The sequence below is a fragment of the Physeter macrocephalus genome, chromosome 20 (assembly GCF_002837175.3).
Source record: "Physeter macrocephalus isolate SW-GA chromosome 20, ASM283717v5, whole genome shotgun sequence".
Taxonomy (NCBI): Eukaryota; Metazoa; Chordata; class Mammalia; order Artiodactyla; family Physeteridae; genus Physeter; species Physeter macrocephalus.
In genome coordinates this window covers 52,358,842-52,372,649 of record NC_041233.1, presented here as the reverse complement: position 1 = coordinate 52,372,649, position 13,808 = coordinate 52,358,842, and the positions used below count along the sequence as shown (strand labels likewise).

At 37.3% G+C, this 13,808-nt stretch overlaps 2 protein-coding genes across 9 annotated transcripts in view; one reads left to right on the top strand and one right to left on the bottom strand.

Moving 5' to 3' along the window:
- The window catches only part of NOC3L (NOC3 like DNA replication regulator), a 44,884-nt gene that overhangs the window by 21,386 nt on the left and 9,690 nt on the right, over nt 1-13,808 (top strand). For 5 of the 6 annotated variants that reach the window (XR_008616322.1, XR_008616321.1, XM_007127232.4 and 2 more), the window contains exons 14-21: nt 1,639-1,711; nt 1,799-1,862; nt 1,944-2,015; nt 2,375-2,556; nt 3,557-3,685; nt 4,587-4,684; nt 7,611-7,695; nt 8,025-8,149. Coding sequence is in view for 4 of the 6 variants with exons in the window: in XM_007127232.4 (XP_007127294.2) it covers nt 1,639-1,711; nt 1,799-1,862; nt 1,944-2,015; nt 2,375-2,556; nt 3,557-3,685; nt 4,587-4,684; nt 7,611-7,695; nt 8,025-8,149 (828 nt within the window). In the remaining 2 variants the exon portion in view is untranslated. The remainder of the gene's footprint in view (nt 1-1,638; nt 1,712-1,798; nt 1,863-1,943; nt 2,016-2,374; nt 2,557-3,556; nt 3,686-4,586; nt 4,685-7,610; nt 7,696-8,024; nt 8,150-13,808) is intronic. The other variant, XM_007127234.4, reaches the window with a different exon arrangement.
- Nucleotides 10,629-13,808, bottom strand: part of PLCE1 (phospholipase C epsilon 1) — a 328,485-nt gene continuing 325,305 nt past the window's right edge. For all 3 annotated transcript variants that reach the window (XR_008616316.1, XM_055081396.1, XM_028482061.2), the window contains one exon: nt 10,629-13,787. The gene's annotated coding sequence lies outside the window, so the exon portion shown is untranslated. The remainder of the gene's footprint in view (nt 13,788-13,808) is intronic.

Below are 13,808 nucleotides of genomic sequence, written 5' to 3'. Positions count from 1 at the left end.
AAAAAAAAAAAAAAAAAAAAAAAAGAGAAGGGATTATTCTTACCTTAGGTAGGACCTGTTGTTTGTTTTTTTTAGTGACCAATTTCTTTTTTTCTTTTTTGTTTCTGTGTGTTGGGTCTTTGTTGTTGCGCATGAGCTTTCTATAGTTGTGGCGAGTGGGGACTACTCTTTGTTGCAGTGTGCGGGCTTCTCATTGCAGTGGCTTCTCTTGTTGCAGAGCATGGGCTCTAGGCACGTGGGCTTCAGTAGTTGTGGCGCATGGGCTCAGTAGTTGTGGCTCACGGGCTCTAGAGCACAGGCTCAGTAGTTGTGGTGCATGGGTTTGGTTGCTCTGTGGCATGTGGGATCTTCCTGGACCAGGGATCAAACATGTGTCCCCTGCATTGGCAGGAGGATTCTCAACCACTGCGCCACCAGGGAAGCCCTGGCAGGTGGATTCTCAACCACTGCGCCACCAGGGAAGTCCCAATGACCAATTTCTTTATTTAAACAAATTTTTAATAATACATGCTCATTTAAAAAATTCAAATAATGCAATTAAGAATTAAAAGATCACAAGTTCCCTTCCTTCCTATATCAGTATGTAAATCTGCCCACCTGCCTTCTTTCATACAAATTGAATCTTTCACACAAATGTATACTGTTCTGTAACTTCCTTTTTTTTTGGATAAACAGTTATTCTGGGTATCCTTCCATGTTAGCACATGTAGACCCACTTTTTTTTTAAGTTCGTAATACTCCATGTCATGGATATTTAATGCTTTATTTGGTCAGTCCCCAGTGCTACACTGGAAGGATCTTCAATGTACTTGTGTGCACATATTGCTAGGTCAAAGGGTATGATCATTTTAAATTTTGATAAATATTGCCATATTACTTCCCAAAAAGGTTGTACCAATACACAGGGAATATATGACCTCTGAGGTTCTTCCTTCTTCTAAGATTTACAGTGTCAAAGGCTCTTGCACTAATATTGAAGAGATATCCTGACTTTAACTACTTCACTGCCTGATATTTTATAGTGTACAGAGTCTTCTGACATTTAGTAGCTCACATGATTCTTTCTCTTTAACTCTATTGAGTGATCTCAGTTATTTTCAGAAATAGAAGGCCAGGACAGTCAGCTCTTACCTAGGATTATATAGGTAATTAATTGCTGAGCCTGGACTAGACACTAGCTCCAACATTTTTTCTTTTCTTTTTAAAGCTTTCATAGTGTCCATTTTCTTATTAATAGCAAAATCTTTCCACCTTTCCTTCTTCCTGCCCCATTTTCCTAGAAGCTGTAACTGCTGACTCCTTTGTGACTTAGAACATTGTTGGACACCTGGTCAACTTGACTCAGAGAACTTGTTTGCTCTTAGCAACTTTGTTCTCTGGGTAGGAGTATTTTTGAAATATATTTAGTTTGTTTAGTGCCTCATATATTCCTGCTGAGTATAGTGTCCAGTCGTGGATGAATTGTCCAAGAGGCCAGTCTGAATTAATGAAAAGTATCGGTAATCACCATCATCTCCATCATAGCTAACATTTTGAAATAAGTAATATTGAAAATATAGTTTTAAAGTCAGGTTTAATTTTTAACTGCTTTATATCTATTTTTAGGTTACCTTTTAACTAAGTTTTGTTTGATTCTAGGTTTGCTCACCTTATAAATGTGGAGTTTTTTGATGATTTATTAGTAGTTCTACATTCTCTCATTGAGTCTGGTGTAAGTAACTCTACTAATGAATTACTTTTTAAGATATAAATTGTAATTATTCTTAATATCCTTTTTTTTTTTCCTCTTCGTTTTAAGGACCTAAGCTATCAAGAAAGTCTTCACTGTGTCCAGACTGCTTTTCATGTTCTTTCTGGGCAAGGTAAGCTATTTTCTTGATCAAGTTTTGTTTACTTTGCCTTTGGAGGCTTTAACATACCTAATTTTTGTTGTCATTTCAAAGGTGACGTTCTGAATATTGATCCAATGAAATTCTATACACATCTTTACAAAACACTGTTCAAGTTACATGCAGGTATGTATGTTTAGATAATGTGTCTTTAATAAATCTTTATCTTCTAAGAATATTTTGTGACTGGAATTATAGTCAATGAAAATTGAGAAATAGGAGCAGGTATATAAAATGCTGGCCTGCCAGTGCTACAAATCTGTATTTAACCTTAAGTGAGACTTGGAGTGAGAGAACTTTTGGAATTGACTGGAGATGCAGTACAACTCACATCATCGTGTGAGCAGTCTGGCACTGCTTCATTGGTTAGGGAAATGATGTGGGACAGGTGCGACAGGCTCCTCTTGGATTTTTCCAAAGTTCAGTGAAGTTGCATAATGAAAAAGTAATGAGAACAGCCCCAAAGGGTATATCTGCTGTTTTAGGTGCTACGAATGAAGGTGTTGAGATCGTCCTCCAGTGCCTTGACGTCATGCTGACTAAGCGCAGGAAGCAAGTTTCTCAGCAGCGGGCCCTTGCCTTCATCAAGCGCCTTTGTACCCTTGCTCTTCATGTGCTTCCAAATTCAAGCATTGGCATTTTAGCAACTAACAGAATATTAATGCATGTAAGTAGTGATGCAAATGAATAGAGCTAAGTTCTTACAGTGCAACAATGGTGTTTTGTTTGATGCATGTTTTTTTACCCCATTTACATTATTATTTTAATTATGAAGGTAATTCACACTTGTCACAAGATAAGGTGATAAAAGAAGTACATAAAATTACAAAAGGAAAGCATTCCACCCCTACTGACACCCTCCATTTTTACGATTTGGTGGGTATCCTTCCAGAAGACTTAAAAAAATTCATTTATAAATGTGTACACTAAACACACACAAACAACAAAACTTTTTTCTTTTTTAATGGAGAGGGGATTATGATATACAATATTGTTCTACAACTCTTTTTTAACACTTAATGGTGATGAACACATTTTGTGTCAGTACAAATACAGCTACTTGGTCTCTTTAATGACTACTGGTTTAACAAATACTTACATAGTTCTTACTGTGTGAATTCCACTGTTACAATGCTTTACAAAAATTAACTCAATTTTCATAACAACTCTGTGAAGTAGCTACTATTATTGTTCCCATTTTATAGATGGGGAAAACTGAGGTCCAGAGAGACTAGGAAACTTGCCTAAAGTGACACTGCTAGTAAGTGGCAGAGATGGGATTTAAATTTAGGCAGTCTGGCTTTTACACTTTGCATTTTTCTTTTGATGGATGTAAGTTGTTTCCTTTTTTGCTATTATAAATGATGCTATAGTGAATATTCTTGTAAGTGTATCTAATGTAATTATTTCTATAGGAAAGATTCCTGAAAGTGGGGTTGCTGAGTGAAAGAATATCTGTTTTCTTTTGCAAGATAAAATTAATTCTTTTCAAAGCAAGCTAATATTCTTTTGTTCTCTTGTGGAATAAACTTAAATTGCAAAAATTAAAACTAGGTATAAAGTGCATGTGCTTATAGCTCTTATGTAAAAGTCCAGAATCCAATAACATTCTTAAAATTAATAATATTACTTTAATTAATCCTTCTTTTTATGTGACATTTTTGCAGACTTTCCCCAAAACAGATCTGTTGCTTGACAATGAATCTCAGGGTAGTGGAGTTTTCCTTCCTGAGCTGGATGAACCTGAGTACTGCAATGCTCAGAACACTGCTCTTTGGGAATTGCATGCACTGAGGGTAAGAGCCCCACCTCCCCTTTTTGTGAGGGCTTTTTCAGTTTTTCCCCCAAGTAGTTATAATTGCCAGAGAACATAACATATTTTGTTCTGGGACTGCCTTTCCTAGAAATCCTGTCTAAATACTCTGCATTTCACTTTGCTCTGACTATTAAGATGTTGAGATGCATTTTCTAAGTAAGCAGAAAGTGATTTCAGTATTGTGGGGTGAGATTTCTTGAAGTCACTCCCTGACACTATTCAGAATAGAAGATATGTTATCCGGCACATTTGTATTGGGTCTTATTCAGGGGGACTTCCAGAGGCCCGCGGCCTGCCAGTTTCAAGAGGGTTTCACCTACGTTGTGATCCTACAGTGCGGACAGCAGCATTATAGTGGAAATATGTTTCAGGAAATCTGTTGTAAACTAACTTTTTTCACTCTGAAAGAGAAATTGCCTTTTGATTCTTCTTTTCATACTGTAAAAGCAAGACTAAGCTACTTCACTGGTAACTTGGTCATCAAACAGATTTGTGTTGGAATCTTGTGAGCAAAGATACTGTTTTTTTTTCTGTAGGTATGTGGTTCTAATGAATTACATATGCATATGTGGTTTTTTAAAAAAATTAATGTTGGGCTTCCCTGGTGGCACAGTGGTTGAGAGTCCGCCTGCCGATGCAGGGGACACAGGTTCGTGCCCCGGTCCGGGAAGATCCCACCTGCCGCGGAGCGGCTGGGCCCGCGAGCCATGGCCGCTGAGCCTGCGCGTCCGGAGCCTGTGCTCCGCGACGGGAGAGGCCACAACAGTGAGAGGCCCGCGTGCCGAAAAAAAAAAAAAAAAAATTAATGTTTATTAAAGTGTAGCTAGTGTCTTATAAAATATTGACCTGTGCAAAATATGGTTGTCCTGTTTCCCCTTCAGCGACATTACCATCCCATAGTGCAGAGATTTGCAGCTCACCTCATCGCTGGAGCCCCTTCTGAAGGCTCGGAAGCACTCAAACCAGAGTTGAGCCGAAGGTAGTATTTAGCATTGCCTTATTATAGAACTGAAAATTTCAGTTGATAGCTGTTTTGACTATGAGAAGTCTGTTTTACAAAGTAATAGATTTCAAAATGTAAAGTGCTGGTTGGTTATCTGGACTCGGTCCACTTCATATTCCTGAATTATTCCAAAGAGGAAACATTGCTGACTGTGATTTTGTTAGTTTGTTTTTTTTGAGTAATTACTTAACCTTTTTAATTTTTTTTTGGTCATAAAAAGTTTCACACATACAGGTAAGTAGAAAGAACAGTGAATCCCCATATGCTCATTACTTAGGTTCAATATTTAATAAGATGATGCCATATTTGCTTTATGTGAAGGTCCATGAGTCCATCCACAGAACCTTTTTCTTCCCCCCCTCCGAATGGTTCTGCTAGGACAAGAAAGGGAGAAGTGAGGAGGGAGAGAAAAGAAGTGCTTTGAACACTGCCACCCAGAAGGGAGCAGTTTCTCTCCTTGGCCCTCATAGCCATCTCTGTTCAGTGCCCCCGACCTGTGAGAGTTTGGACTGGCACTTCCAGCATTCACCTTACACGCTTCCAAATGGGGAAAAGCGTCCTTCTAAAAGAAGTTTCTTTTCCCACAACTTTTTGATCTGAAAAAAATTCCTACAGAGAAGTTGAAACAGTAGTAATTATCGTTTTTTCCCCCACAAAATCAACTAGGAAATACTTCAGTTATACAGAAAAGAAGAGAAAATGGTATGACACCCTTGTAATACTCCCATCACTCAGAATTAATATTTTGTTGAGGATTTTTCCCCTACTTTGCAAGCCCACTGGTTTCTTTAAATCAGAGATCACAGACAAGTGACCTGTAGGCAAGATTTTCTGGCCTCTTCAGAGTCTGAACAAGAATCTAATTGGTTGGTATCTTTTAAATATTGGAAGAATTCACCTAAAAATCATTTCCAGCTTCTCTTGAAATACTGAGAGGTTCGACGAAACAGGTTTATATTTTTACAAGGCAGTAGTCAGCTGTATCCCTCTCTAAATGAGACATAAATTGTAATTTCCTGTAAACCCTTTTCCTTCTGGGTAGGATAGAGATAACCTTTGCTCTTATTAAATAGTAAAATGGCCATTTACTTCTTTCATCCCTCGTACTTCCCACCTGTACCCCAGCTTTGTTTTTCAAAAGGAAAAGGAGAAAATGATTCTTTGTCACTTCTTCACAATCCTTTTCTGGTATGTTTTTGTCAGAGGTCTTCACCATTTGCCTCATTTATGCCAGAGGTTTCCTTTTCTGGAGGAAGATGAATGGATTTATCCCAAAGGCTTGAGAAGGGAGGCTCTTGATGGGCTTCCCCCGGGGAGTGGAGCTTGGGGTGTGAGCCTGATTGCATCCCTTGCTGTGAATATGAACCAATATCAAATCATTAAGGATTCATTTACATGCATGGGTATAGACATTTATTCTGTCCTGATTGGCCTCTCCTTGCTTTCAATCCAGGCAAGCAACTGAAGGGTTGAGCTGATTGAAATCCGTGGAAGATGACTCCATGCATTATGCTCTCATGACTAACTTACACTTAGTTGCAATCGTTCACATAACTGGTTGAGTTGGGATTTGATCATATTGAGCTTGAGGGCTTTTTGCTCAGCCTTCTTTTTGTCCAGACGTATATTTCTAAATGTATACCAGACCTCTCTGAGGTGGATTTAGTTGTATAATGATGTCATAACATGGGGATTTATGATTTATTTTATATAAGTGTGTTTTGTTGGTTTCCAAAGAAAACAAAAACAATAATTAGAAAAGATATATGCATTCTTATGTTCATTGCCACATTATTTACAATAGCCAAGATATGGAAGCAACCTAAATGCCCACCGGTAGATGAATGGATAAAGAAGATGAGGTATATATACACACAATGGAATATTACTCAGCCATGAAAAAAAGAATTAAAGCTTGCTATTTGCAACAACATGGATGGACCTAGAGGGAATTATGCTAAGTGAAATAAGTCAGAGAAAGACAAATACTGTATGATTTCACTCTAAAAAACAAAACAAATGAACAAACAAAACAGAAACAGCGTCATAAATACAGAGAACAAACAGGTGGTGCCGGAGGGGAGGGGGTTAGGAGGAGGAGAGAAATAGGTGAGGGAGATTAAGAGGTACAAACTTTCAGTTGCAAAATAAATGTCACAGGTATGAAATGTACCGTGTGGGGAATATAGTCAATAATTATGTAATATCTTTGTATGATGACAAGTGGTAAGTAGACTTATTGTGGTGATCATTTTGAAATGTATAGAAATATCAAATCACTACGTTGTGTAACAGGAACTAACAGAGTTGTAGGTCAGTTTTACTTCAAAAACAAACAAACTCATAGAAAAAGAGATCAGATTTGTGGCTACCAGAAGGGGGAATTGGATGAAGGCAGTCAAAAAGTACAAACCTCCAATTATAGGATAAATAAGTACTAGGGATGTAATGTACAACATGATAAATATAATTAACACTATTGTATGTTATATATGAAAGTTAAGTGAATAAATCTTGAGTTCTCATCAGAAGGAAAAAATTTTTTTCTGTTTCACTAATTTTGTCTCTGTTTGAGATGATGGAGGTTCACTAAAGTTATTGTGGTAATTCATTTCATGATGTATGCAAGTCAGATCATGCTGTACACCTTAAACTTACACAGTGCTGTATGTCAATTTTATCTGAATAAAACTGGAAGAAAATAAAACTGGGACAAAGAAGATTTTAATGAGAAAAAAGAAACAAAAATGAAAGCAGGATTATGTTATATATAGGTTTAGAATAATGAGTACAATCTAATTGTTTTCTCTGGGTACAATCTAATTCTCTGGGTACAATCTAAATATTTTCAAGTTACACAGATATGGTGGTGTCTTTACTTTTCTTATATTTGTGATTATAGATCTGCTTCAGAACTTTTTGAGGCTTATAGCATGGCAGCAATGACATTCAATCCTCCTGTTGAATCTTCAAATTCCAAAAGGAAGGTATGTGATACTTTTCATTATTTTTTTTAAAGGATGAAATAAAAACTAAATTAATATGTCTCTTAATACCTGATTTCAACTTGCTTGTTTCGTGTTAGGAGTTGACGGTAGGATAGATTTCTGGGGTTGGAATTCTATAGAGACAGTCAGGAGACTGTTTCATTCAATGTAGGATATGGCTGATATGTCCAAGACCTGACCCAGCACCTGTCGTTATGTTTCATGTGTTAGTTTGGTGTCAGCTGTTGCCATTTTTAACTTTGCTTACGGCTTGGCTTTTGCTTATGGCATAAGCAAACTTTTAACTCATACTTTTAATATTTTTTCAGGATAAAGTTTTACAAGGGGATTCATTTTTAAGTGAAGAGATAAGTCAACTAATCAAAAGACATTGTAGTGAAGTTGCTACTCAGTTGCCTCCGGATTTCACCAAATATTTGGAAACATCACTAAGGTAGTAGAAGAATGAAGAGTCAGGGGACTTTGTTGTATGTTTGTGTGTTTGTGCACATGCACATAAAGATATATTGTTAATTTAGGACCTTCTCTTGAGGAGGAAGAATTATCCTTTGTGTGGCACAGGGTTCTGCCCCAATTCTGAAAATATGCACAGGAAAATCAAGACCATGAGATTGCTTTCTACCATTCAGTTACTCTTTATAACCAAATACTTTTTATAACAAAATAAATTTTTTTTAATTGTACCACCATGATGGAAGTGAGAAACATTCTAAATTTGAGACTATATTTTTTAATGAAAATTTTTGAGAAAAGAAAAAATAGCTTGCAATTGGATAACAGGTTCTTTGGCTCTTAGTGGATGATATGCTTCAAGAAGTAACCTAATTTGGCATTTGTGAAAAAGAATGAGTGCTCATCATGGCTACTTTCAAAGAAAGTTTGAATGTGATTCTAGTCTCTTCGAAGTTCGTTGCATTTTCTGACATGCTCTGGAGGGTGACGGTGGAAAAAACCAAGTCTGAGACTTGCTTTACCATTATTCTGTTTTAAGGATAAAGGGTACCCAGCGAGGGGCTATTTTTCTTTTCTCCCTTCTTTTTTTTTTTTAACAGATGAAATGCCTATTCTTATGAATATAATTAAAAAGCAGTATTTTATGTGACAGCTATTGCCATATTCTAGGAATGGCTTATGAAATAAGTGTTTTAATGACCAGGTTATAAATATCCTCTACTGTGAATAGCTGAATAAAACAGCTGCTTTTTTCTGCTTTCTATTCTGTGAGCATTTAAAAAAATGCACAGCAGTCCAACTAAATAGATCTATTTCTTCAAAACTGTAGAAGCCAAATATTTTGGCCTAGGGTAGTGCTTAAAGTTCTTTTTTTTCTCATGAAGTAAATGAAAATAGAAAATTCCTTTATCATTCCAGCAGAGTGGGGAATATCAGCTTAATAGTGCATGTTAATCTTTTAGCATATTATATGTGGTTTTAAAAAGTGTTTTTAAGATCAATTTTTTTAGGCTTGATTATTTAATGGTGAGAAATGTATGGTTCATTATATAAATACTTGCTTTTAATGCACTTTTTAGATATTAAAGTTCAGGAATGTTATGAATGTTTGTTTAGATGACCAAGGGGTCTTTTGCCATTGGAGCACAAGTGACCAGTACATGTCACAAATCATTTATTTTCCAAACATATACAAATACATTTATATTTCACGTTGGCAGCAAAAACTATAGTTTAAATGAAAAATCAATTTTAAAATAATTCATCAACTATTTCACACTTGTCTTACGCTTTTAACCTTCTTGTTACACATATAGAGAATCACAGTGGGACCATAAAATTATACACTCTGTATTTGAATGTCCTATACGAATTTGAGGATGAAACATATTTGTGCACTAACTTCTGTAGCCTTGTACTGATGAGTTTCATTTTCAGAACTAAATATTATAGTCATTAATAATAACATACACACACCCTGAGGGTATAATAAACTACAGCCTTAATGTCTATTTTTTTAACTAGATAAATATTGAGCACCTACTATGTGCTTAGCACTGTGCTAGGCACTTAAAAGTGAAGTCGGGTAATAACAGGCATAAGACGTAGCCTCAGTCTTCCATGTCCTTGCATGTTGAGTCAGATCATTCACACATTTTTTTGAACGCAACATTACCCAGTTCAGTGTCAGAGTGAATTGTTTCAAAGTTCAGAGACCTGTATCATCTGAAATAGGGAAGGTTTCAGAGGCCTGCTGGATGGCAGACTTGAGCATAGTATGTTTTGGATCTAAGAGATGTGTACGAACAGCTTGGTAATCATGGAGATTCAGTATTTCAAAAACATTCAGGTATTCCTGTCAGAATCCTTAGCCATCATGCAAGGACTGCATTTAGGAAGTTGATAGGAAGAAATGGCAGAGAACATATAAATTGTTAACAATGTACTGTATCATGTTGACCCAAGTTTGGGCTTTGTGTAAGAGGCAGTCTCCTAACAACTTTTTGGAGCGTCCAGGTATTCTCTTCTTCTTGCCTTGCTCCTGATTTAAGAGAAGCAACTAAAAGTGTTCAAGGTAGCCCGCTAGAGAGCTCTTTCCCTGTAGGCTGCCTCTCACTATGCCAAGTTCAAGATCAGACACCAGCCAGGAAAATCCTCCTTACTGGCATGGGAGCAGAGTTGTGGAGCTTTGTGTTTTAGTTAATTCAGTTTTACCAGGCCAGTACACAAGCTCTGATTACTTTTCAGAATTAAGCAAGGCCTTCGGGTGTCTGGCAGAAGAGGAGAGGTCTACAGAGATACTAGAAAGGGAGAGAACAGAGGAAGGGGGAGATGTGTTTAAAAAAAAAGTACATACGGAGCCATAGGGGAGGCCTGCTTTCATTAATGAGCCTCCAGTGTCTCCAGAGCCATCAAGATGGGAGACCTTTGTGTGAAAGTAAATTTGACTTTTGGCTCACTTTTGCTGAGTCTAGACTCCATATTTCTCCCCAGCTGGAGAATTTATAAATAACTTTTACTTGGTAAGGATGACACGAAAAGAGACGTTCCTTTAAGAAGGCACTTTCTGCCCAAATAATGTTACTTCCTGCAGATTTATCCTCAAACTTATTCTCAACTCCTTCACACCCTTATATAATCTCACATTAGTTTGCAAAACAATTACAGAGGAGGTGACTTAAGAGGAAGTTAATCTGTTTTTTCCAGCATCACACATCACATCGGATTCTTATTCTAATCTTTTCTTGCCAGCTATCATAATCTTAAAAGTGGCACCACCTAACAGAATTCATGCTCCTTTGTTTTTAGTGAAGCATTTTAAAAGTTTTTTTTCAAAATCTTGTAATAAATACAGCTTGCATTTTTGTTTGTTCGTTTATTGGGTGAAGTAGAAAAGAACAGCTTATTGCTTTGCCAGGCAAAGGGGGCCACAGGGGGCTAATGCCCTCAAAACTGCGTGTCCCGACCTGGAGGGGGTAGTGAGGAGTCTTATAGTAATGGTTCAAAGAGGGCGCCGTCAGCGCATGGACATTCTGATTGGTTGGTGGTGAGGTAAGTGGGAGTCAGCATCATCAACCTTCTGGCTCCGACCGGTCTGGGGTTTGCGTGCTTGTGGGCACCATACCCTTCATTTCTCCCTCTTGGTGGGGGTTTCAGCCAGCTTGTATATATTTAGATTCTTTTCCATATCGACTTTACTGATGAAAGCTTGCTACCCAAATTTTTAATGGTATGGAAAGTATGAAGTAGTAATGGGTATAGTGTGGGTGACTATTTTAGATGCATTCTAAATGGGATAATTTCTTTCATTTGCTATAGTAATATAACTGTATAATTCAGAGAAGATCTAAATCAAAATTTCCTACTTTTGGCAAACACCAGGTTGTGCTGGTTAGCTGTAATAGTAGAGTAGTCCCCCGTAAAGCCCCCAAGACTCAAATACAGTAGAGTATGTCCTTTCACCTCAAAATGAACCACCAAGCTGGGCTGCAACATAGGCCGGAGGTTGGGTTCACTCACTTGCTAAAACCTAGTCTCCCTTTCAGTCTCAAGGTAAGTTTCAGATTTTGTGCTAAGGGCCATGGGGTGGGGTGCTGCAGGGCTTAGAGTCAAGGCCAAGTGATAAACCTAGTGAGACCAATCTTGCTTTCCATCTCGTAACTCTGCACAGTTTTCATCTTGACTCTTGCCAGTTAGACCAGTAACCCAATTTTTATGACACAGTAAAGCCCAACCAGAGGAAAAAAATGCCTCTTAGTTTAGAGAAACCTGATTACGGTTTCTGGAATATTTTTAAAAATGAGGCAGCATTGTACATTTGTTGTAGACTGATTATTTGATTTAAAAAGAAACCTGCAGCACTGTACAAACGACATCAAACTGGAATAGCCTGAATTCTGTGGACAAGCAAACGTGGCTCTTCTAGCATTAAAGCTTTGACTCAGAACTTCCAATAACACGAAAGCTGGGCTGTGTGTTTTTAACACTTCTGTTAGCGTATGCAAAGAACTTGGGGGTTGTTTTATTCATTTTTTATGGTGAAAAACTTCTCAAAGCAAAAGTTAGGATTTTTAGTGTGTTTTATAATTTGAAGAAAAACATCTTAAATTTTAATGTCAGGGCTTCCCTGGTGGCGCAGTGGTTGAGAGTCCGCCTGCCGATGCAGGGCACACGGGTTCGTGCCCCGGTCCGGGAGGATCCCACATGCCGCGGAGCGGCCGGACCCGTGAGCCACGGCCGCTGAGCCTGCGCGTCCGGAGCCTGTGCTCCGCAACGGGAGAGGCCACAACAGTGAGAGGCCCGCATACCACAAAAAAAAAAAAAAAAAAAAAAAATTTTAATGTCAATAGAAAGATAAAATTTGGATTTTACTTAGAGGAACACCTTTCATTTTAAAAATCATAATTTGTTTCATGCCAAGAATAAGAAGAATCCTTTACACGTACATGATAGTTTTATACAGCAAGGTTTTTTAAAATAATTTACATTAAATGGCAAGTTACATGAAATTCTGGCCTATTTCAGATATTCAGAGCATACATTTTTTCTTTTTAGGAGATTTGTCTTCAAATAGTGAGCTAGAACCACTAACGCTTCTAATCTGCAAGCAATATCAAGAAAGCTATGTATAATAAATATATAGGTACAATGTCAGTACAAACCTAGTAAAATAAATAAACACCAACAATCTACTTTTGCTTTAAAAACATGGTTAAGTTTCTTGTTAAGATGTCACAACTCAGTAGATATTATACGTTATTCTAAATTCATTTTATGGAAAACAAAAGTCTGTGAATGTATAAGCAATAAACGTAAAAAAACCCAACATCATTCTGTAGCTAAAAAGAAATACTACAGAATTCACAATGGTACACAATATAGAAACTAAGTTGAATTACTTTTAAATGAATCTCATAGGACATATTTACACTTGCAATGCCCAAAATCTTCCAATTCTCAGCCATAAAATGTATGACTAAACTAGCCTGCTTGTTTTCATACTTCTGCATCTTGTTCCCAGTTTTCTAAGTCAGGTCAGCAAACTATGGCCCTTGGGCCAAATCCAGCCTGCCACCTGGTTTCGTATGGCTCTTGAACTAAGAATAGTTTTTACATTTTTTAATGATTTTTAAACACCAAAAGAGGAATATTTATTACATGGGAAAATTATATGAAATTACAATTTCAGTGTCTTTATGTAGTTTTCTTGGATCACAGCCACATTCATTCACGTATATATTGTCTATGGCTGCTTTTGTACTACAGCTGAGTTGAGTCATTGCAGTGGAGACCATATGGCCCATAAGGCCTAAAATATTTACTGTCTAGCCCTTTACAAAGTTTGTTGACCCTTGTTCTAAGTCAACTATTGCAAGGTTAGCAATGGTTTTTCCAACTGTTGACACATGTAAAATGGCAGTCTGCTGGGCTTCTTTGCTTCATCAGGAAACTGGTTGGTAGCTAGCCCTGTGCCATTTTGCTTGACCTCAGTGTGGACCTCATATCGCAAGTTCAGAAATCAGCAATTTCCAGTTTAAGTCTAATGAAAATAAGGAAGTTATATTTGTTTCCATCATGTTCATTCTTGACTTTATAACTTCTTGCCCAAAGATCTTCACCTGTAAAATTGTATACATAGG